The following is a 24,424-nucleotide window of genomic DNA, read 5'->3' on the forward strand; positions in this document are numbered from 1 at the left end:
TTTTAGGAGAATCAGGCCAGGGAAGGAGTTCCATAAATGCAGAGCAGCACGAGAGAAGTTTTGGAGTCAGGAATGAGAGATGGTGATCAGACAGGATGATAGGAGCATGTCGGAGGCAGATCTAAGATGGGGGGAATCTTGTGAAAGATAAACTCTGAGGGTGAAAGCTTGTAGTTTGTATTGAATTCTGAGGGTAATGGGGAGCCAGGGTAAGGTGCAGCGGATGGGTGTGGATTGAAAAATCTACAGTATTTAGATAGACAGTCAATAGGTCGACACCAAATGCTCGACAAGCAATAGATCGACATGGTCAACAGGGTCAAATGGTCAACTGTTAAATGGTCGACATGAAGTAAAGTTGGCATGGTCAAAATGTTGACACACAAATGGTAATCCTCACCCTAACCCCCACTCATGGTGCTTAACCCTAACCCTCCCCCTAGTGCCTAACCCTAATTGTCCTCTTCTGCAGCATAATTTTAAAGCCGGGTTCACACTAGATGATGTCTAGTATGTCCGACATCACCAGCTACGAGACCCGGTGGGGGAGCCGGCATCGGCAAGTGCAGACACACTTGCTGATGAAGCCGCGACGGCGGGGTGCCATGCTGCATTCGGCAGCATGGCCCTCGCTAACGTCATCTGCATTTAGGTCCGACTGACTGTGAGAGGTTCTGATATGTGGTTTAAAGGAGAGGTGCAGTGTCCCCAGTAGTGGTCCCCGATGCAGTGCTCCCAGTAGTGGTCCCCCGATGCAGTGCCCCCAGTAGTGGTCCCCCGATGCAGTGCCCCCAGTTGTGGTCCCCCCAGTAGTGCCCCAAGTAGTAGTTCCCCACAATGCAGTGCCCCCAGTAGTGTTCCCCCCCAGTAGTGCCCCAAGTAGTAGTCCCCCGCAATGCAGTGCCCCCAGTAGTGGTCCGCCCAGCAATTCAGACAAAGACACACATGTAAAAAATACTTACCTGAATCCCCGCTCTGGCTCCTGCTCCTGCTGCCGTCGGCTCCTTGGTCCTCCCGGGCAGCCCTGTTTTGTCATGACGTCTCTTCCATCACCCACTGGAAGCCAGAAGATGGAGCTCATGAGTGAACTTCAGCCCGGCTCCTGCAGTGGGTGCAGCAGCCAGTGAGAGTCTGTCTGACTCTCATTGGCTGGCTGCCAAAACAAACATACTGCCGCCGGCGCCAGCGGCGGTGTGCTTGTTTCTGTGTGTAGTGCAGAGTGCACTCACTGCGGTCTGCACTACAGTAACCATCGATGGGCCACGGGGAACGGCTCCGCGGGCCACGGGTTGAAGACCCCTGCATGAGATGATCGGACGACATATCGTCTAACATGTACCCAGCATAACCCTCCGCCAAGTGCCCAACTCTAAACCCAACCTAACCCTAAAATAGACCTTTTATGTGCCGTCAATTTGTGTGTCAACCTTTTCACCATGACGATTTCGGACCGAAGTCCATGTTGACCTTTTGACTGTTGACCATTTGACCCTGTCAAACATTTGCATGTCGACCATCTAATGTTGACCTATTGACTCTCTGTGTAGACACTATAGGTCTTCCATCCCTGTACCACAGCGGGAAGTTGCAGTAGTCCAGGTGGGAGATAGTGAGAGACTGGAAAACAGTTTTGGTAACAACATGAGTGGAAAAGAAGCATATTCTCATAATGTTTATAAGATGGAAGCGGCAGTACAATGCGAGGGCTGGATGTGTGGAATAAGACAAGGATAACATGAAGGCAGCGGGCTTAGCAAACTGTGGACAGAGGTATGTTTCCAAATTGGTGACAGTGATGGACAAATATCCTACAGGGTTTTTTTCACTTTCAGATGCTCATTTATTATTATTATTAATAATAATAATAATTTATATTTCTGTAGATAGTACATTTAAATGCAATCTCTGCAAGGCAGGCAGCTCTTTCATAATAATGTGTTACATTCTTAGCAGTTATTGCTTTACTTGGCCTACAAACTTTCTTACAGTATGCGGTTTGGTACATGAATAAAACATGCACATACAGTATACGCTAGTCATCGTTTTGCTTACTCCCATTCAGCTGAGTTGATGTTCTATGGAATTTCCCATCAGCACTGCACGTTCAGCACTTATTCTCCTCCCTGCGCACATGACTACACAGGCTGGATGTGTACAGATGGGACACAGGCACAGAAATGTAGGGGCGACAAACTGTGGGCCTGATTCATTACCGATCGCAACTGTGATTACGCGTACACACCGCAGCGCGTTGTCCGGCCACTGCGAACGCAGCGACTACGCAGACCCATCGCAGAGTGATTGACAGGAAGTGCCATTTGATGGAGGTGAGGGTGAGGTGGACGGGCGAACGCAGACGTGCCAGTGTGTTGGTACGGCGTTGCATGGGTGTGTATAAATAATCCACTGCGATGCCACACGCAGCCTGAGGCCTCATAGCGTGCGCTAAAGTAAGCAATTCCTGAGTGAGGTCTGACCTGCCTAAACTGTGCGTATGGGTCCAATGTCACTCAATGTTACCGATTATTTCACTATGTTGGCCAAGTATATGGATGTGAGTAAGGGGAAGTGGGCGTCCTTATGTCAGGCTGCGATCGCAATGCGAATGCAATTCACATATTACTGCTGATATTAGCACCTTGCACACATTAACGTGCGTATAAGCAGAATAGCGATCCTTGCTGAATCAGGCCCTCATAGCGTGCGATGAAGTTAGCAATTTGTGAGTAAGGTCAGAGCTTGTGTAAGTGTGCGTGAGGCTGCGATGGTACTCGATTGTACCGATGGTTTTGCAGTCTTGCTAAACATTAAGGATGTGTATAAGGTAAAGTGGGCGTCCTTATGATGTGCTGAGATGGCATAGCGATCGCAATGGATTAGCATACTATCACAGTTGAACTGCGTGCCTAATTACTATTGCCATCGCAGTTGCGATCTGTAGTGAATCAAACCATGTGTCCTTATCCTTCAACTCGCTACATCCTTTACCCATCGTTTATGTCTACAAGTGGTCTGTACTACTTTATATTGTTACGCGTTTTATTTTATATGTAGCTGTATTGCATCATAACACTGTTATATAAATGAGACATGGTAGCAGCTTGGTCCAGAGACTTTAAATGCTGGGTACACACGACACATATATCGATCGATCAAGGAATGGGAATGATATATCGTTGGAGCATCGGCAGACGTGTACACACGATATGTTTGTCAACGACACATATTTCTGATCGCCCCTGCAGCACAGCCAATGACGGTATATATCTAGCAGATATATCGCTTCATCTGGCTGTCCGTATGGGCAACCTGCCGACCACGCTATATGTCACCCGCAGAAGTAATTGAATATGACGTCACATGTGGGCGGGCATATTCAAATGACTCTGCTGGCCACACACATCGGCCAAACAATTGTATGCACTTACCAATCGTTAGATAGGTCAGCGGGTTGGCAGAATGGCCGATCCGTCGGCAGGTGTGTGGATCAATATTGCCTGTGGAGGGTATTGGAACTATATTTACAGAATGTTATAACCCTCCTCCTGCAAGAAATATTGTTGTGGTGTCAGCACTGTAGTAACATAGAAGGGCCAGTGTGCTCTGCAATAACTGATGGACAAAGAGCTCCAACAGTATAGTAGCGGAGCTTATTTGCAACGCAGACGCAGCGAACATCACTCAATGTGTACTACAGATGCTGGACTGCGACTTTAACCGTTGTAAATGCTCTTTAATGGCTGTAGGAGATGGGAAGTTCACAATGTCGACACTGCCAGAATGCGAACATTGTGAATGTCAAGAGTCGGCATGTCGATCTTGCGGTTTTGCTTTGACAAGCTATGTAACCCCAAACCGCAACCTACCCACAGCCTAAGCTTAAAATCAGTAAGAAATGGGCTGTCAACATTCACAGGGCCAACATTAGGTCATTTTCGACAGGTCGACATGTTGAGTGTCGAAGTTCTGTACGTCAGCATTGTGCACGTATTCAAGATGGACAATTGTTAATTGCAACATGGCTTGCCCAGGTGCACAGTTACTTGCTCTTTTTTTTGCTTTACTCCCACCTCAGATTTAGGCCCTGACTGTATGTGCTGCTTGATTAACAAAACAAACTTCTTAAATCTCCTGCCATTTTGTTTTCTCTCAGACTGTGGGAATGTGCAAGCTGGAGGCCACGATGAAGGAGAGTCGGAAGCTGGGTGGATAGAGGGAGCCGCCATATTGTTGTCTGTCATTTGTGTGGTGTGGGTGACGGCCTTCAATGACTGGAGTAAGGAGAAGCAGTTTCGGGGGCTGCAGAGTCGCATTGAACAAGAGCAAAGATTCGCTGTCATCAGAAATGCACAAGTCATACAGATCCCTGTGGCTGAGCTCATCGTGGGAGACATCGCCCAGATAAAATACGGTGAGATCGGGCATTTCACAGCTGCAGAGTTGTCACTGTTTCCATCTGTTACTGCACATTACTAAGCTCAGTAATAGACACTGATCTATATATAGTCATGTGAAATAGTTGCTTCTTGGGGCATGAGACTTTGAGGTTTACCTGGAAAGTAGACATCTATTCCGACTTTATAAATACTGAGAGTTGGGAATCTTTACGCTTCATATATAAGGGATAGGTACTGCTGTCAAGGATTGAACAGAGTAGCAGAGACTTCATTAAAATATTTTTTCCCAAAAAAATTCAATCCAAACTTTTCCGAAATAGGGATATTTTATGTCACCATTCTTTAATCTGCCCAGATTATGCCTTTTAGCGAAGCCCCATGGCCCAGATGTAAAATGAATGCTCCAATTTGCTGGTCCCAGTGCGATTCTGGTGACATACAGGTGTGTCCACATACATCTAGCCTCCCTACGCATTAAACAGCCCTTCTAGTCGCGTCATGTCATCCAACTTCTTCCCTTAAAATGCATCTTATTCGCAAAACAATGCAAATAGGGCGCACAAGCAGCTTCTGCTGATTAAAATGATATGCGGCATGCCTATATTCTGTGTCCGGCTGCGGCTGTATCTGCATGCAAAATGCTACGTTACCATGCTACAGCCCAGCGGAAACTGTGACGTAGCATTTCACATGCAGATATAGCCACAGTCGCATACATAGGTATGCCGCATATCATTTTAATCAGCAGAAGCTGCTTTTGCATCCATTTGCAATTAAGACACTGTTTAAGGGAAAAAGTCTCAAGAAAAGACAAGCTACCTAGGTGCATAGCGCTCACGCATGATGTGTAACGCTACATGTAGCGCACAGAGGATGGACACATCTGTAGCTGCTTGGTTTAAAGCCTTGAAACTGATTGCCTCTTTAAATCTAGCGGCTATTTCACCAGAATCATGCCGGGACCAGCAAACCAGAGCCTATTGCATTTGGCCCATGGTGTACTCTCCATGGTGCTGATCAGACAGCTAGAAGCGTAGTCCAGCCACTGCCCTCACCAGTGAGTTGATACAGGAATAAGTGAGTTGATGAATTAATGTTAAAGTATAACGTTGACCGCTAATTATTGTAAACCTGACCGATTTGATACTGTACCATACGGTTTTTAAACTACGAGAAAGAAAGAAAGAAAAATCAACTGATTAATATTTATCAACATCCTTTCAGTACATATTAAGTCAATCTAAAACAGAATAATAATACCGAAAATTGTAACACACCAACCCTCTTGCTATATTTCCCATTTAAATAATAATTCAGCAGTGGGGAGCTCTAGCATGGCAATTTACGCTACTCCTGCTAGGGGGGTTTGCAGATTAAGCAGTTGGTAATCCCTTTGCTCTTATCTGGCACATGGAAGAGGAGGATTGACTGAAGATGAAAAAATAAAGTTTTCAATCACGCTCTTAAGGAACTTTGAAATTGTAATAATTCCAAGAGAGCCATTTGCCCTCAGACACATTCAGCTTTGCATGATCCCCCATGGTAGTGACTCACAGATGCCTATAGCTGAATGCTGTGAGCAGCATTAATATTGCAGGAGTAAGTGAATGTCATTCATTTTTGGAATATTCTCTGATGTTCCAGGCGACCTGCTGCCCGCAGATGGAGTTCTGATCCAGGGGAACGATCTTAAAATTGACGAGAGCTCATTGACAGGAGAATCAGACCACGTGCGCAAGTCTGTAGAAAAAGACCCAATGCTGCTTTCTGGTGAGGATGTGGCCCTTCATATGCTGTTTGCAAATTATTTATTTCACCTTGATTTCTGCTACTGTCTTCCTAGACATTGGTTTTGTTACCTTTGTTTCTCCATCTGTTATGTAATTTCCCTTTTGGTCACTCAGGCAATGGACTTCAGTGGTTCAGTAACAGCTTATGAGACATAATTTGTCAGAAACTACTGTGCTTTGAGAGTGCACCTATGATCTGCACATAGTAGACTGAACCAATACTCACAATTCACTAGGAACTTGTGATGCATGAGGCAATTCATGCCTCATGCCTCAGTCGTGTCACTAGTTCCTAGTGAAATGATAGCCATAAAAATTTAGGTTCAGCCTAAATGTAGGCCTCCACTGTGAGTAGGCTACACTCATACCTCCAAATATTTGTCCCAGTTTAAATAGTTTGCCCCCAACCTCCTTCTCTTTCCTTTGAGTCACCATGTGCACCAGTGTAAAGTGTGAGCAGCACGCCCACCATGTCTCCCATCTTCCCAGCAATTGGGATAAAGAAGCTGACTGACGAGACAATGAGACAATCCCCTCAAGACGAGACTGTGTCACCTTAATTGGGACAGTTGGGATGTATGTACGCTTGGATTTTTCAGTCAGGGTTGGACTGGCCCATAGGTGTACCAGGGAAATACCTGGTAGGCTCCACCCCCTCCACTAGGCGTGTGGTCCCAGACTGTGCACTCAAATTACACATTGTTACTCTACTAAAGGGTCAGTAACGTGGTGGAGTAGGACCATACATAAACGTAGGTACTTTGTTCGTTTCTATGGAAACTACACCAAGCATAGCCATCTGACAATCAAAATGTGCGGTCCTGACATACCCTGTCCTCTCCTTTATAAAATGGCCCTGTTCTTTGCAGAGTATGTCCTCTTTATTGGTTGGCCAAGTCCCTTTGTGGTGGCTGGCTACATCCCCTCTGGTGACTGACAACGCCCCTTAAACTTGAGCCCCTACTATTGAATTCCGTGATGGGCCCTTCTCGCCCCAGTCCAACACTTACAGTAGAACTGGTCACAAAGAGAATGGACCATACCATTTATGTAACTCTGTTATACATTAGATATTGCTAATACATATTTATTCTACATTGGTCTGTATAACCAACAGAGAAAAATGTGCATTATTAGAGCAATATGTTCCCTTCCACACTGTGCATTTCTTCATGCCTTTACTTGATAGGTCTGTATAAATATATCTGAGGATGTGACCCAAGACACCTTTTCTGAGCAGCCTTGGTGGTTTTGCAGATGAGTTTCATAGTCGTGGCGTCCTCATTCTGTTTGTGACCGATGAAAAGAGGAGAGATGGAAACTCACGTAGAGATCATTGATCTGTAAGGAAAGCGCAGCTGTAGTTTGCACACTTTTACCAAGGCAGGCAACGGAGCAGGGACGGGACAAAGCAGAGCATATTCTACTTTCCTCCATTCCTGTTCTGTTATCCTGTTTTGTAAGACAACCGTGTATGTCTTTCCACAGAGTTCAGTGATCTCTATGCGGCTGTCCGTCTTTACTTAAATAACTCTCATGTGCACCAGGTCCAGTCTTGGCCCATGCAATACCTGAGGCCACTTATTCAGTGCTCCCTGGCCCTGCCCCAACCCACACACAACTCCTCGCAGAGAAAAGAAATATATTTCATAAAAAGATAAACACAGAAAAAAATCCTGTGCTCTCCAGTACCGCTCGTATATCTTCATAATACTTCTGGTAATTGCTCCTGACAGAAGGAAGTGAGCAGTGATTGGCCAGTGGTTGACCTGATCCCTGTTGGCATGTGAGACGTTCCTCGATCCACTCCCTCTCTTGTGCATTTCTCATACACTACTAAACGGATAAAGCAGTGATCAGGTCATTAATTGTCCAGGTACTTCCTGCTACTTCCTGTCAGTGTCTGCGGAGTCCTTACAGTAATTATTGTTGCCTTCCCCTGCCAGCCCCTGGGTTCTGCTGCCAAAGGTGGGGAACGTGCTTATTTATTTCACAGACATCTCTGGTGGGCACACGTCTTAATAGTCTTCTGTATTATGATATAATAATTATTAATAAAAATTTTTATCCTGTTCGGTCTATATGAAGTGTGTTACCACTGATAATCCTGTAAGCGCCGACACTAACCCTGCTGACATTAAGTATTGCCGACTCGCACCAGATCAAGTTTCTAGGCGCTTTTGGCTATCTATTAAGTATTGTGGTAGTACAAGTAATGCCATTGTTCTGTTAACGCCATCTCAGGATGATACAGATGTGTCCACATACATCTATTGTCCATGTGCTACAAGTCGCTCTGCACGTAACGCGGGAGCTCCGTTGCGAATTTTTACCTTCAAATGCTTCTTCTTCGCACAGCAGTGCATGCGAATTGGACACACCAGCTGATTAAAATGATATGCAGCATGTCTTTATTCTGTGTGCGACTTTGGCTGTATCTGCATGCGAAATCTGCATGAAAAGGCGCTCAGCGCTACTGAGTCACGACATGGCGTGACTAGAAGGGCTTTTTAATGCACAAGGAGGCTAGATGTATGTGGACGCATCTGTATTACCAGAAAGAGATGACTGAAATAATTATTTATTGTAGAGATGTGCGGGTTCGGATTTATCAGTTATTTTCGCCACATTAGCGCAAGTTAGGATTTATCTTATTGGCCATTCGGCTCTCACGTGTTTTGGATAGCCAGTAAAATAAATCCAAACTTGCGCTAATGTGGTGAAAAGAACCGAGTAAATCCAAACCCGCACATCTCTACTTTATTGATTCATAGGGACATATAGGGGTATTCAGTAACTGGTGAGGTGCCAATGACTATCGCCAGGGTGCTCAGCTGCTCACATATTGTACAGTTACCGTACCCCTGACATCGCAAGTTTTCCAACGCACCTCTGTGGGATGCGTGGGTAAAATCTGCGAAGTTGCTGGGCGCGATGTGCCATTCCGGAAGGCACATCTTATCTATCCTTCCAATTTGAATCCCCTCTAAGTGTTAGGTCATTAGTGCTGAGAATATTTAGCAAAGGCAGGTCCTAAACCTGTTGTCATAAGTTATGCTACAGTAACTGCTGAGAGCATTAACGTGGCTGCACTTAGCCATTCCATTACGTTATTAAATAAGCCAGAATGGGCAATGAAACATTGTGAGTTACCTGAATAAGACAATGGGATCAGATACACCAAGACAGCAGGTAGACACAGGGCGATCGGCCACAAATGGCTCCTGTTGCCCTGTCTCTTCCTCCCTTCCTATGGCCAATTCACATTAAACATAATTGTACTGCAGGCACTTTGGCAAGCCTAGTAATGAGATCTGTGCTGTCATTTATCATGTCGAGACCTGACTTGAACCAGGCAGGAGCCGGATAAGGACTGTGGCCTGGCCAGGCTGTGCAGTAAAGTTACTCATGACTCATCTGTTGGCAGGTACCCACGTCATGGAAGGGTCTGGCAGGATGGTTGTCACAGCTGTTGGGGTAAACTCACAAACTGGAATCATTTTCACCTTGCTTGGAGCTGGTGGAGAGGAAGAGGAAAAGAAAGACAAGAAAGGTAAAAGCTGTATGGGTTTAACATATACCCAAAACTAAAATGAGCAATATTCACATTTCCATGCTTGAGTGCTACTGTGGGCTGATCGAGTGCAATGCAATGTACATGCAAATGGCACCATGTTATTAGTGACTCAACAAACCCTATTTAGTAACTAGAACACCGAGCAAATAAACATCTTTTTTCTTTCTTTAAATAACAAAATGGCGGCTTTAAAGGCAAGTGACAAAATAGCGCTGCTACTCATTGTAATGAAACCTAAATAAGGATTAACAGAATAGAGGCTTTAATGATGCATTGCAGCTAATGGAACCGTTTATCATGTTCCATAAGGAGCCCTAACTAACTAGTTTCATACCACAAAGGAATTAGGAGCATTACTGTTCCAGTGCCCATTGCGCTTGCGTGTTAGCCGCACTGCAGGGATTACTTTGCGATTACGCCCGCACAGAGGATCCATTCGCAAAATGAGTGACAGGTAGTCAGCGTTTGGGGGTGGTTAGAAGGGTATGCATTCGGGAAGCCGGCGGACCTAATCCCGACAGCCGGCTTCCCGACTGCTTAATCCCGGCGAGGGTTAAATGAGAGGCATCTAAATCTAGACGCCTGTCATTTTACTGATGCTGGAAGACCAGCACCCGGCATCCCAATCGAAGTGATGCTGGCCGCCGAGCATGGACAGCCGCGGGGGAGGGGAGGGTTAGGTTTAGGGTTCCCTTAGGGGGGAAGGTTAGGGTTAGGCACCCCTAAGGGAGGGTTAGGGGTAGAATAGGTTAGCGAATACTTACCTGGGGACGATCGGGATTTTCATCTTGTCGGGCTGCCGCTGTCGGGATTTGAACCGCCGGCCAGGGGTCCGGCCGTAAATCATACCGTTTTCGTTAGAAAAACACAGGTGTGTCTGGCTGATTAAACGCTGTTTCACGAGCGTGCATAAATTAGCCATTACGTTCTCCTGTGCATTCTTTTAATTCACTGTGCCATAGAAAATCGATTCATAATGATTACTAAAATACATGGATAATATTAGCTTTGTCTCTTACTAAAATAAAACTATACTGGTAAAAAAACATAATGCATGGGGGCTAATAGCTAGTTGGTTGCAAAACGGACATAAAAAATAGATTTAGTCAATTTGGCACTGTAAATAAAAATACACATAAAACAATAAACATAAAAGTGTCTACAGAAATATGTATAAATCCAAATCCAGGATTCTTGTTTTGTTTCGGATTCTTTTTTTTTTAATCCACAGTCATAATCACTTCCACTTATGTGTGAACTTTACACATAGGGGATGACAGTTTCTCAACAGAAACAAGTGTATTATCTTGGAGCCCAAAATGTTTATCATATACTGTAAGCTTCCGTACATTTCTGATGGCAGGGATATATAGTATGTACACAAAAGAAAACCAAATGGGCATTTCACTATTGTCTCAATGATGTCTCTAATAACTACTTATGTGAATATTACTACCATAAAATTTTTAAAAAGAACAGTATACAAGATGGCCTGGCTTCCTGGATGTCAGAATACTGTCTGCTGTTCTCTGTATAGCGTTCCCGCTACGTTATTTTAGCGGGGCGCCGCGCCCTGTTTGATTTTTAAAGGGAAGAATGCACCCTACCCATCTTAGTGGCGCCCCGCTAAAACAGCTTGCCAAATGCAGTGCTTGGGGGCAGCCCGGCAAGTCCATAAGTGCCAGGCACGCCCCCAAGAGTGACGAAAGGGGGCACGTCTTAAAGACACGCCCCTTTTCTGGGCGCGTGTGCAGGAGTGCCCCTGTCTAGGTCCGGCACCCTGCCCAGCGCCGGACCTAGAATGAACACTACTGTAGATGCGATAAAAGATTCTGGTGTAAGCTGAAACATACTCAAACTGTACTAACGCGTTTAGCCGTGTATTGAAAAGGACTTTTACTAAGTCTGAAATGCGTTGACTCAGTTTGGGGAGTTTTCTGCTTCCATTAGAGTCTTACTTTCTTTCCCCTTTTGTCTATGTATTCGAAAAGAGAATAAAACTGGATTTGGGTAAATATAATATTTTTTGGAGGACACTTTTATTTGTTAATGTATGTTGTCTGTTATGAGCAGCGATTCATTCAATTTTTTCGTGTTTCGTGTACCTGTGGTTTGTGGCAACCCTAGTGATTTTTACAATGCAATGTTAGTTTGTGATGTTTCTTAATTTTTTTCGGTATATAGCACAATGGACACATTTTACCCCAAGAATTGCATATTTCACCCCATATGCTGTGATGTGAACAGCTCTGTATCCACAGCATATGCACCCTATTTATGCCAGGCATACGAAGCATACGATTAAGACTAATGGGTCTATTTACTAAGCAGTGTTAGGAGACAGAGTGAAAAGTGATAAGGTGCCAACCAATCAGCTCCCAACTGTCATCTCACAGGCTGTGTTTGAAAAATGACAGTTAGGAGCTGATTGGCTGGCACCTTATCACTTTTTTATTACTTTTCAGTCTGGGCCTGATTCAGACCCGCTCGCGAGCGCTGAGCGCTTGCAAGCAGGTCAATGGTGCCCTAGTGCACATGCGCACGACGGAGGGAGCTCCGTCGTGCGCATGCGCGAGATCCGGAGAGCGTCGGGGAAGCCGTCGCTCCAGGTCTCGCACCAAAGGGGGCGTGCTGTCGATGTTGATTGACAGCACGCCCCCTTTGGTGGGCGTGCCGGGGGCATGGCTGCCAGACGGAGGCGTTCCCATGGGAACGCCTACCGTCTGGGTCCGGCCCCACTGTCATCACTAGTGATGTCAGTGGGAGTGATTTTGGCTCTGATAGAGCCAAAATCACTCCTGGGCTTGCGGTCACCGATACCCTACCGCAGGGTCTCGTCGCAAGCCCGATGGTCACAATGGTCTTGACCATCGCGACCATCATCATGGACGCTCTCATAAGCTGTGGGTGGTAACCCACAGCTATGCGAGCGTCCAAGAGGCCGCTCCAAGTTTAGGTAGGAGGGCCCTGATTCAGAGCGAGCGCTCTGGTCAGAGCGTCCGGCTCTGAATCAGGCCCTCTGTCTCCTAACACTGCTTAGTAAATAGACCCCTATGTTTTTAACCATTTGCTTCAATAATACACATTCACTATTAGCCATCAATAAAACTTTAATAGTACTACTATAAAGAGAAATACATTAGAAGAACACCTTTTATAACGTGGTGCAAAGAGCAATAATGTGCTGTAACCCAAAGCAACCTATCAGTTTCTCTTTGAAGAAGCCCCAGTATGCCAAAATGTTAAACTAGTATTTTTGACCCATTGTTCACTGGGATGGCTGCCATATAGCCTAATCTCCTCTGTGATTCTTCAGCCCCATCCCTCAATGTTCTCCACAGCCTGAAGCCTTCATGTGTCTCCCCAGCCTCATGCCCCCCCTTGTGTTCCTACAGCCTCATGCCCACCCACGGGGGGTGTTGCAATTGACTGGGCACCAGCTCCAATCGCTGACAGGTGTCTTTCCCCAATTTCCCATCCCTGCCCCTCACTGTCATTCTCTGCCTCTTCTTTTACCATGTCTGTCTCTTTCATCTCTGCCCCCCCCTCCCATCTCTTTCACCTCTTTCCCCTCCACCTCTCTCATCTCTGTTGGGCCACGAGTGGGGGCATCAACGCTAGGTGCTGACAAAGCTGGTTGGAGAAGAAGTGAGGCTGTGTCTAGCAGGAAGCCAGTGAGAGCTGTGAAGGGAGGCAGGGGGTGTGGCCTCCCTGGGGTTCTCTAATGCACAACTATGATACAGAGATTGAGCCTGTTATAGAATATTCTGTATGCAACCAAGACAAAGGGCTCTATTTACTACAATTCGCAGTTAAGATGCGGTTGTAGTGTGATATTTCTGACTAAATTCGCATTGCGAATTTAGGAAATATCACAGGGATTTATCAGTTTCCCTTACAGGGACAGAGCTTGCAATAAGGCTCTGTCCCTGCGAATCCCATATGCAAACTTCACTCTGTATTTTTCTGAAAAAATACAGGGAGACTGTGTCTGCGCATGCATCCACCGACGGACCCCACAACCCCCACCCTGCCCTCGCGACCGCCCCCCTCCCATGGCCAACCTCCCCCGTGAGCTTTCCCTCATCTCAGATTACACTTACCTCCGGTGATCGGTGCTCCGCAGGACCGGATTAACAATGGGGCGGGTGGAGCCACAGCTCCAGGCCTCCCATTGAAAATAGGCCCACATACACTGGCTGCGGTGGAGACAGAAAAAAAAAGACTTCTTTTTTTCCTTTCACCACCAACCCAGCTAAGTTCCCCCGGCCGCCTGCAGCTGTTTATCCCTTTCCACAACCCCTTGCCCACCTCCCATCACTTCCCCTCGGGAGGTGGAAGGACCGGCTGGCCGTAGCCCCGCCCACCTCCGACCCGCCGAAGCTTCACCCCCCGACTCATCCGAAGCTCCGCCCACTGACCCTCCTGATCCCACCATCCAGTCACCTAGCTCAGGAATCAGGAAGGAAGGCAGCCCAGCAGGTCCATATTAACTTTCCTGCAGGTCAGTGTAATGGATGGCCCCAGAGTATATATATATATATATATATATATATATATATATATATATATATATATATATATGTATGAGTGTGTATGTATGTATATATATATATATATATATATATATATAGTGTGTGTGTGTATATATATACATATATTTATATATATATATATATATACTGGGGCATATTTATAATGGGTACACGGGTGCCTGGGTCCAGGGGGGGCCCGCACCGCACACCCTGCAACTATATTATACTTGCCACTCAGGAGTCCCATGTCGGCGCCAGTGTCAGCACTGTAAAAAATGACTGGAAAAAGGCCACCGTGGCCATTTTCCCGTTGTTTTGCGCATGCTCAGTACAGGGGAAATGGCCGCCACGGCTATTTTCTTGGTGACCTGTGCATGCACTATAGACTCTGGACACACTCTAGTGCCCAAAGTCTTATCAGTGCGGCACTGTGCTCAATGGGCTCGATTCAATTAAATGCGAAGTGAATAGCACCGGGAATGAGCTCCCGGCGCTATTCAATTCAGCGCTCTGTTAGGTCGGGGAATGGCCATTCTCGCACCTTAAACGGTATTTAGTCACGAGAACGGGCATTCTCCAACTAAACTTCCCGTCGCGATGCTGTTTTCCCGGTGCTAAGGGCAGAAAACAGCATCGCATCTGGACTTTTGTCAGATTTCTGCTCGCATCCCAGGTGGGATGCGAGAAGAGATCCTTAGTCGGGCTTAGCAGCGCAATGAATTGAGTAGCTCTGATTCCCTGCACTATTCACTTTGCGTTTAATAGAATTGAGCCCAATGTGCGTGTGTGTGTATATATATATATATATATATATATTGAGAGTGGTGTTTAGAGGGAAGGACAGAGAGTGGTGGATTTCCAACAGTGGCCACTTAGTTTTAAGGTAGGCGCCAGCAATACCTTCCATGGAACTAAACACACCCACAGCACAGGCCACACCCCTATGTAAACCACACCTACACCACATTGGTCAATGCCCCGCATCACCAGTCGCACTGCTGCAGCACTTGTCACACCCCCAACAGCGGCACACAATAGGCCCCTCATGAATTTCAGCTCCAGGCCCATGTGGACGTTAATCTGGCACTGGTGCTCCGGTGATGTCCTGTGGGGCTCCGGTCAGCTGGTCTCCCGACTCCTGCACTGTGACCCTTGTCAGATGTTCTGGAGCACTGATCACCCTGGATGCAGGTAAGTTTTTTTTTTTTTTGCAGTGATCAGCTTGTGGTCTCTTTAGACCACACAGCTGATCATTGGGGCCCAGCTCCTGGCTCTGCTCTGCCTGTTAGAGCAGAGCAGGAGTCGGGGAACTGAGGGAAACCTTGGATAACGCCATTTCCAGGTGGCATTATTATTATCACAGGGCTTCCCCCTGTATTTTTTCACATTTTATTTTTAGTAACTTTGGCCAGATCACATTTCCCATTACAATTATGGGAAATGTGATCTGCTTACTAAGAATATGTGATAATTAGGACCTGGAGTAGAATTTACAAATTCTACTTCAATTGGCCTTCAGTAAATTTATGTGAAACTAAAATAATGTGAAAACACCCCTTTTCACTTTATTTTAGTAAAAATAATGTTAATAGATAGAGCCCGTAATGAGAAAAGGGGCATAGCTTGATAAATCCTGAGTAATGGAGCATACACACGGTCGGATTTGTCAGATGTGTCAGATGAACGATTGAACGATTAGAACGATCTGAACGATTTGATGAACGATTTGACCAACGATGTGAACGATTTGAACTATGAACGATTTTTGACTGCATTAAAATGAATGGAATCGTCTAAATTTGACTGCAAACACATCAGATGTCAGATATCGTTATCTGACCATCGGGAACGCGCATCGTTCATCGTTCAGACATGTCAGCTATGTCAGATTTTCCTTCAGATATGAACGATTGAACGATTTTTAAATCGTTATTGTTCAGATCCAAAGAAAAGTGTGACCGTGTGTATGCACCATAAGACTTTTGAGTCTGTTGATCAACCTGTTGGGGAAATGCAGAATCTAGCAGTCATCAATATTTACAATTAAGTCCTTGCAGACACCAAGAAAATAAAATGAAAACACTACATCTTAGCATCACATTGTAAAGGATAATATTACAATAGTTTTTTTCATGCTTCTCATCTATTGTTTGTGAATTTTAACTATTCAGATCCATGATGGGAATTTTTTTTTAATTGGTAGAAATCCACAGATGGAAATCCATAGGAAAATTGAGCAGTAATAGCGATTATTGATTGGAACGGCTGCACAGTGGTTAGTACTGCTGCCTTAGAGGGTCACAAGTTCAATTCAACCAGAGCCCTTAACCGTGTGGAGATTGTATGTCCTCTCTGTGTTTGCAGGGGTTTAATAGTTAAATATTCTCTATAATATAGTTTTCTCTGTTTATATTGTATGTAGTTATAATCCCGGCAGTTGGGACGCTGGTGCATAGAATGCCGGCGCCTGAATCCCGATACCTATCGGCATCCCGACCGCTGGCATCCTGATGGTAAGTATTGGGATTAGGTGGAGGTTTAGGGTTAGGCTCTAAAGGGAGGGTTAGGCTTAGGCAATAAGGGGGTTAGGGTTAGGCACTAAAGAGGGAGGGTTAGGATTAGGCGGCGAGAAGAGTGGGGTAGGGGAGTTTCTAGAGAGGAGGGAGCCCGTGTGCAATCTCCGACATGGGCCCCCTCCTCTCCGCCCGGTGGCCGGCAGTGCACTGAGCTGTGAGCGGCCAGCGCCGGAGTTATACACTCTGGGCACTAGAGTGTGCCCAGAGTCTATAATGTATGCACAGGTAACCGGGAAAATGGCTGCGGCGGCCAGTTTCCCTGTGCTGCGCATGCGCAAACGACGGGAAAATGGCCGCCATGGCCATTTTCCAGTCGTTTTACAGTGCTGGACCCCCGCGCCAACGTGGGACTTATATTAATATTATGGGTGCAGGGTGTGCGGTGCGGGGCCCCACTGGACCCAGGGGCCTGTGTTCCCTACACCCAGTATCAAAGGTAAAAATGTGGTAAAGCCTCTGAAAACTGACGTTTTCTGAGGTTTACCTCAATACATATGAATCCCCGATATACTGTATGCTGCAGACCCGTTGCATTCTATGGGGCTGCACTGTTACCTTATGCATCAAGTGCCGGAACGTATAACTCTCCGGTGCTTGTGCCCAATTCACAACGCCATCTATAGATGCTGTTACCTGTAGAAGCCTGTCGGCTTCTTTACTCTAAATATCACCAGAGAGGGATCTGAAGGGTCTGCAGTACGACTCCCGGGTCATAAACCCAGAAGTTATTCCATCACCAGTACAGCAATTTATAGGAAGGGCTGTCCCAGCAGTTACGCGCACCTGCATACTGTACTAGTGATATAAAATGCCGGTGTCTAAGTGAATGTGGGCAGGATATACAGTCAGGTGCATAGATATTGGGACATTGACAGAATTTTCATAGTTTGGCCTCTATTCACCACCACAATGGCTTTGAAATGAAACAAACAAGATGTGCTTTAACTGCAGACTTTCAGATTTAAATTGAGGGTAATTACATCCAAATCAGGTGAACGGTGTAGCAATTACAACGGTTTCTATATGTGCCTCCCACTTTTTAAGGGGCCAAAAGTAATGGGACTATCAACTCAAAAGCTATTTCATGGACAGGTATGGGCTATTCCCTCGTTATTTCATTATCAATTAAGCAGGTAAAAGGTCTGGAGTTGATTCTAGGTGTGACATTTGCATTTGGAATCAGTTGCTGTCAACTCTCAATATGATATCCAAAGAGCTGTCACTATCAGTGAAGCAAGCTATCATTAGGCTGAAAAATCAAAACAAACCCATCAGAGAGATAGCAAAAACATTAGGTGTGGCCAAATCAACTGTTTGGAACATTCTTAAAAAGAAAGAACGCACCGGAGAGCTCAGCAACACCAAAGGACCCAGAAGACCACGGAAAACAACTGTGGTGGATGACAGAAGAATTATTTCTCTGGTGAAGAAAAACCCCTTCACAACAGTTGGCCAAATCAAGAACACTCTCCAGGAGGTAGGTGTATATGTGTCAAAGTCAACAAACAAGAGAAGACTTCACAAGAGTGAATATAGAGGGTTCACCACAAGATGTAAACAATTGGTGAGCCTCAAAAACAGGGAAACCAAATTAGAGTTTGCCAAACAACATCTAAAAAAGCCATTACAGTTCTGGAACAACATCCTATGGACAGATGAGACAAAGATCAACTTGTACCAGAGTGATGGGAAGAGAAGAGTATGGAGAAGGAAAGGAACTGCTCATGATCCAAAACATACCACCTCATCAGTTGAGCATGGTGGTGGTAGTGTCATGGCGTGGGCATGTATGGCTGCCAATGGAACTGGTTCCCTTGTATTTATTGATGATGTGACTGCTGACAAAAGCAGCAGAATGAATTCTGAAGTGTTTCGGACAATATTATATGCTCATATTCAGTCAAATGCTTCAGAACTCATTGGACGGCGCTTCATAGTGCAGATGGACAATGACCCGAAGTATACTGCAAAAGCAACCAAAGAGTTTTTTAAGGCTAAAAAGTGGAATGTTATGCAATGGCCAAGTCAATCCCCTGACCTGAATCCGATTGAGCATGCATTTCACTTGATGAAGACAAAACTGAAGGGATAATGCCCCAAGAACAAGCAGGAACTGAAGACATTTGCAGTAGAGGCCTGGCAGAGCATCACCAGGGATGAAACCCAGCATCTGGTGATGTCTATGCGTTCCAGACTTCAGGCTGTAATTGTCTGCAAAGGATTTGTAACAAAGTATTAAAAAGTGAAAGTTAGATTTAGGATTGTTTAGTTTGTCCCATTACTTTTGGCCCCTTAAAAAGTGGGAGGCACATATAGAAACCGTTGTAATTCCTACACCGTTCACCTGATTTTGATATAATTACAATCAAATTAAATCTGAAAGTCTGCAGTTAAAGCACATCTTGTTTGTTTAATTTCAAAGCCATTGTGGTGGTGAATAGAGGCCAAAATATGAAAATTCTGTCAATGTCCCAATATTTATGCACCTGACTGTATTACAATATAACTGAGATAAAATGATACATCCCTCCCTTCTCTTTCTAGTCAACTCCTGATCCCTACTGATGCTTCATTTTCCATTTTTTCCCCTGTGGTTTTCTCCATATGTCTCTCAGAATGCTTCAGGGAAATGCAAACACATACCTGTGTAACAGGCCTAGTGCAGCCAATGCTTTTTAGTACATGAACATTAGGCTTTGCTACTTTCTAAAACCTTAAGTGCATTCTTCAGATTTTAGAAATTCAAAACTGTACATTTCATAGCTCTGTAGGTTTTTCAGCACTTCTCACCTGTTAGCTAATGTATTACACAAGCAATTATACTGGCATATTCCATAGGACCCCATTTAGGGGTATATTTACTAAAGTGAGTTTTTAGAAGTGGAGATGTTGCCCATAGCAACCAATCAGATTCTCGCTATTATCTTCTAGAAGGTGCTAGTTAAATGATAGGTAGAATCTGATTGACTTTATTAAATGTACCCCTTAGTCTTGGCTGCGAAAATGTTGAACGATTGTACAGTTAAAATTGTGATGTATTTGTGCATTTTGAGTTGACTCTGGGCCATACATGCCTACTCTCCCAATTTGGCCGGGAGCCTCCCGAAAATAAGGTGCCGCACCCCCCCCTTCCCCGGAAAAGTAGGCAAGCCTCCCGGCCCCTCCTGTCAGCCCCCGCAATGTAGCTCCACAATGCTGGAAATCTAAGCATTATGTAGCAGGGACGGGGCCAAAATTATTCCCCTACCCCTAGCCCCGCCCCTAAACGCCATGCAATGTCCCTGGCCACGCCCCTTTTGTCACCCCGCCCCCTGCTAAGCCGACCTGGCTGCTCCCTCCCGAGAGGGGCAGCCGGGATATCGTCAAGTATGCTATGGGCACAATGGTTTACCTGCATGTCCGATGGTGTGAAATCTGCGCATGTGCATATCTCCTTCTGCGAGATTGCTCACAGTGCACCCTAGGCCGCAGCATTTGGTGGACTGGGCGGCGAAGGACAGCGTTCTCGAAAGACTGGGGCGTGTTGGCCCAGTTTTCGAGGCGTGCTGAGGCCAGTGTCTGTATCTTCTGACGCATCTTCTTCACTGGCCCAGGCAGCGTGAAAACACCGGCCATCCAGAGCAACCTGAGCGTTACCCAAATGACTGATGTTTACGCAGTGTGATCCAATGCTAGACGCCTTCTGCGGCACTAGCATAACTTCGTACAGCCGCTGCGTACAAAGCAGAAAGTGTACGTCTCTGAATTAGGCCTTGTATCTTTAGAACTTGTGGCCTATCATGCAGATACGTCCATCGCAAAAATGCGACCATCGTCATGATCAGCTTAGAGACTTGCACCTCTCCTGTGGGATGCAAAATGATATGCATCTTAAAGGAGTATGTTGAAGGTACTTTTAAGTCAAAATTACACTCTTAGGGCCTGATTCAGACCCGCTCGCTAGCGCATAGCGCTCGCAAGCAGGTCGATGGTTGGTCTCTGCATATGCGGCGCCTCTGGCAAGCGACGGCAGCTCCGGGGCTCACTACAAGACGGGGCGGCTGTCGATGTTGATTGACAGCTCGCCCCGTTTTCTAGGCGGGGACGGGGGGTGGCTGCACAAACGCAGGCGTTCCCTTAGGAACGCCTGCCGTTTGTGGGCGGCCCTACTGACATCACTCGTGATGTCAGTAGTGGACTTCCTGCTCTTTTAGAGCAGGAAGTCCACTCGGGCTTGCGGGAGCTGAGACCCTCTCGCAGGGTCTCGCCGCAAGCCCGATGGTCGCTATAATCGTGACTATTGCCAGGCCGCTCGCACAAGCTGTGGGTGGTCACCCACAGCTGTGCAAGCGGCCCGGAGGCCCAAAAAAAAGAACGCCCTGATTCAGAGCGAGCGCTTGCAAACAGCATGCGCCTCTTAATCAGGCCCTTAATCCCCTATTTCACCTCTAAAAGCATATGGTTCCGCAAGTCTAAAGCTAGGCACACACTTAGCGATATTTTGAACGTTTTGGATCGGAGAGACAATTCGTTCAGATCGTCCCTTGTGTACCCAATATATCGGGTGGTGCGCACAGCCGCATCGTCAGGTTGGCCCTACATGCAGCTCAACCTGACTATGCGGCTGACGACCTCATGCAGCGGGATGCAGCAGAGGCTGACATATCAGGCGGTCAGACACCAGATCGTCTAATGTGTACCGGCAGTTCGATATGTCGGCCCCTTCGGCGGCGGGGGGGGGGTCGTCAGTCAGACCACTGGGTACACACAACGTTTAATGTGTATCCAGCTTTAGACAGTCCCTTGTAAATACAGACGCTTTTTGCTTCATGTGCATGTTTTTACACGTTGTGTAATGTACTTACGTCCAACTCTAAATCAGACCTGTAATGTATGATTGTAGAACCCAACCCAGTGAATTTTCAGTTTTCTGCATAGTTATGCTTTATATGGGGCTATCTAACCTTAGACAGCAGTATGACTAACCTCCGGTCCATTCAAACACAGTTTTCTCAGTGGCCAAATTTGAGCACAGCACAATGCACACTGTGTTCAGAGAAACAGGCTGACAAAACAGGCCTCAGAAGTGATGAGAGACATCAGTGTTTGAATAGACAAAGGTGTGTGTGTGGGGGGGCTGCCTTTAAAATTTCAGGTTCACGCTGGGCACTCATGGGTAGATTCCATCATTTTTAATCATATTGGCCCAGCATTGTATTACTATTAGTAAATCTGGCATCCCCACCTGATCGCTTGTATTCTCTGCAATCTAGTTTTTTGGCCAAGCACCAACCTCAAAGATCTGTGTGCGTTCAGGCTTACTGCAGAACCAGCTGTCCACAGATCAGTCCAGATCTGAGTGTGTGCTGCCAGCATAAGTGTAAAAATATATGCAATATCAATGTTTGATGGGGCTGATTCAGAATTATACCCTAATCCCTTTGCCACCGCGTCTTTGCACGCAGCGACTGTGCGAAAATATGCAGATAGCGCAGCCACCAGAATATGTATACCTGTTACTTATTATGGTTATAACTAGGGGTAACGAAACTACTAATTTGGGAGTTTAACAAGCTGAAACCTTCAGATATCAAGGGCATAAGCTGAGATATATCACAGCATACTTACTGACATCTGAGGGGCGGGGCTGGACAGGTAACATCATTAAGCCCCACCTCTCACGGGAATTTGCTGCACACAATGCATATTTAATTAGGGGGTGGACCAAATGACGCAATTCTCATAGAATCGCGTCATAAGAACCCGCCACCAATTCACGGACCCACAGATCCCCAGGAATATTCTCCCCATTCTTCCCACTTTACTAGGAAATGTGCGGAATGCTGGAGAAGTGCCTACACTTCCGGGGGCGCGAGGGGGGTTACCTGAAAAATCAGGTCCCGGGAGGGTAGGCAATATGTATTACAGTATCTGCTATCCTCCCATGGGGAGAACACATTTCCCTGTTCTTTCCCTATGAAGGAACTGGGAAATGTCGGGCATAAGCTGCCAGCTGCGGCCAACCGGTTATCGGATCTATCGGTGGTGTGTATGAATTCAGCATGTCCAACAGACCGATAATTACTGCTCGGTCACTGCAATAGACTCTTCAATTATCTAGGCGACCCACTGATTATCGGCTGATCGGGCCAATAATTGACCAGTGCATGCGTAGCATAAGCCCCAAAAACAACTTAGTCAAATATAAAAAGGCACATTATAGTCTGCACAAGTATAGAAGCAAGATAGATTGCATGAAGACTGGCTATATGTATCTAACTGCAAACTATTGCTCCTGATTATCAGTCATTTAAGGAATCAAGGGGCTCTCTGTAGTACGTATTCTATGCCTGGACGAACATACATGGGTCTACAAAACACTAGCATTTCGCAGCTGTTTTTAACCTCTGCCTTTCCTGTTCCTTTATTGTCTGTATGGAGCTATAAAATGCTCTTATGAGAGGTACCCAGTATTTACATGGGCAGCAGTGATTACATGTAATATTTCTGTTACTGGCATTCTGCTGCCCCTTTTGATATTACCCTTAGGGCGGTGTCATCGGGGAGCTATTACTGCCGTGGTTTTTCTTTCAAAACATGTTGTCATATTAAAGCACTGGCTATAGACTATAGGATGTCACATGAGCAAATCTGCTGTTCTGACAGTTGTTAAGGAGCAGCAAGTAGCATTTACTCCCAACATGAAAACAGCTCAAGCAAAAATAAATAAAATAAATAAATAAAAGAGCATAGAAATCTTTCTTTCTCATGCATTTGTCACACAAGCAATAAAACAGCTGCTGAACTTTGCGTAACTGTTTGGCAAAATGATTGCTTTATCCTGCATTTGGCTACACAATTGTGCATGTTTTGCTGACAGAATTAAAGTCCTTAAGTGTCATTGTCACAGCTCTATTTATCTTTATATTGTGCAAAATGCTAATTTGCAAACACAGTTTGGAATGAAGGACCAATCAGAACATGAATGTATTGCAGCTTGAAGAATCAGATATCTCTGCCATGAAACGCGATCCATTCACCACTCCACCACTAGTGTGCTCATCTCTAGATACAATGTAGAGCTTTACAGGCAACTTTTTGAAAAATGCTATGAGACCTAAGAGCTTTTTTCCTTAGCTGTTTTTCTTTGTGGCATTACCGCAACAGATCATAAAGTTTTGTGTTTTTGAGTTGTGCCAATCATGTAGAAAGAAAATAAAACAATCATTAGTGTTTTAATCACACTCTGATATAAGAATCGCAGGGTGTATCTTTTCTTTCTACAGTCCCTTTACCAAAATCCTTTCCCGTAATCCTTTGGGACGATATTGAACCCCCTAGCAGTCCCTGCTATCCTAGCCCTAACTGTGCAATGTTGTTGAGTTTCGGCATATGTCAAAAGCAGCAGTACAGCCGAGGATTTACTGATTTCAGCTTTATAAACCTTGTTGTTTTAATTATCCATAGCAATGCTTTTAGTGCATAAAAATGTATGTTATTGCAATGCAGATTTTTTATATAATGTATCTAGATGTTATTATTGTTGTCAGCATTCTGAAATTGTACTATT

The 24,424-nt window shown here is 45.5% G+C and overlaps 1 protein-coding gene across 6 annotated transcripts in view; it reads left to right on the forward strand.

The window, feature by feature from the left end:
- The window catches only part of ATP2B3 (ATPase plasma membrane Ca2+ transporting 3), a 364,455-nt gene that overhangs the window by 220,415 nt on the left and 119,616 nt on the right, over positions 1 to 24,424 (forward strand). For all 6 annotated transcript variants that reach the window (XM_088462918.1, XM_088462919.1, XM_088462920.1 and 3 more), the window contains exons 5-7: positions 4,154 to 4,411; positions 6,042 to 6,167; positions 9,615 to 9,740. In XM_088462918.1, coding sequence (XP_088319044.1) covers positions 4,154 to 4,411; positions 6,042 to 6,167; positions 9,615 to 9,740 — 510 coding nt within the window. The remainder of the gene's footprint in view (positions 1 to 4,153; positions 4,412 to 6,041; positions 6,168 to 9,614; positions 9,741 to 24,424) is intronic.

Source organism: Taudactylus pleione, unplaced genomic scaffold (genome assembly GCF_031769625.1).
Source record: "Taudactylus pleione unplaced genomic scaffold, aTauple2 ptg001288l, whole genome shotgun sequence".
Taxonomy (NCBI): domain Eukaryota; kingdom Metazoa; phylum Chordata; class Amphibia; order Anura; family Myobatrachidae; genus Taudactylus; species Taudactylus pleione.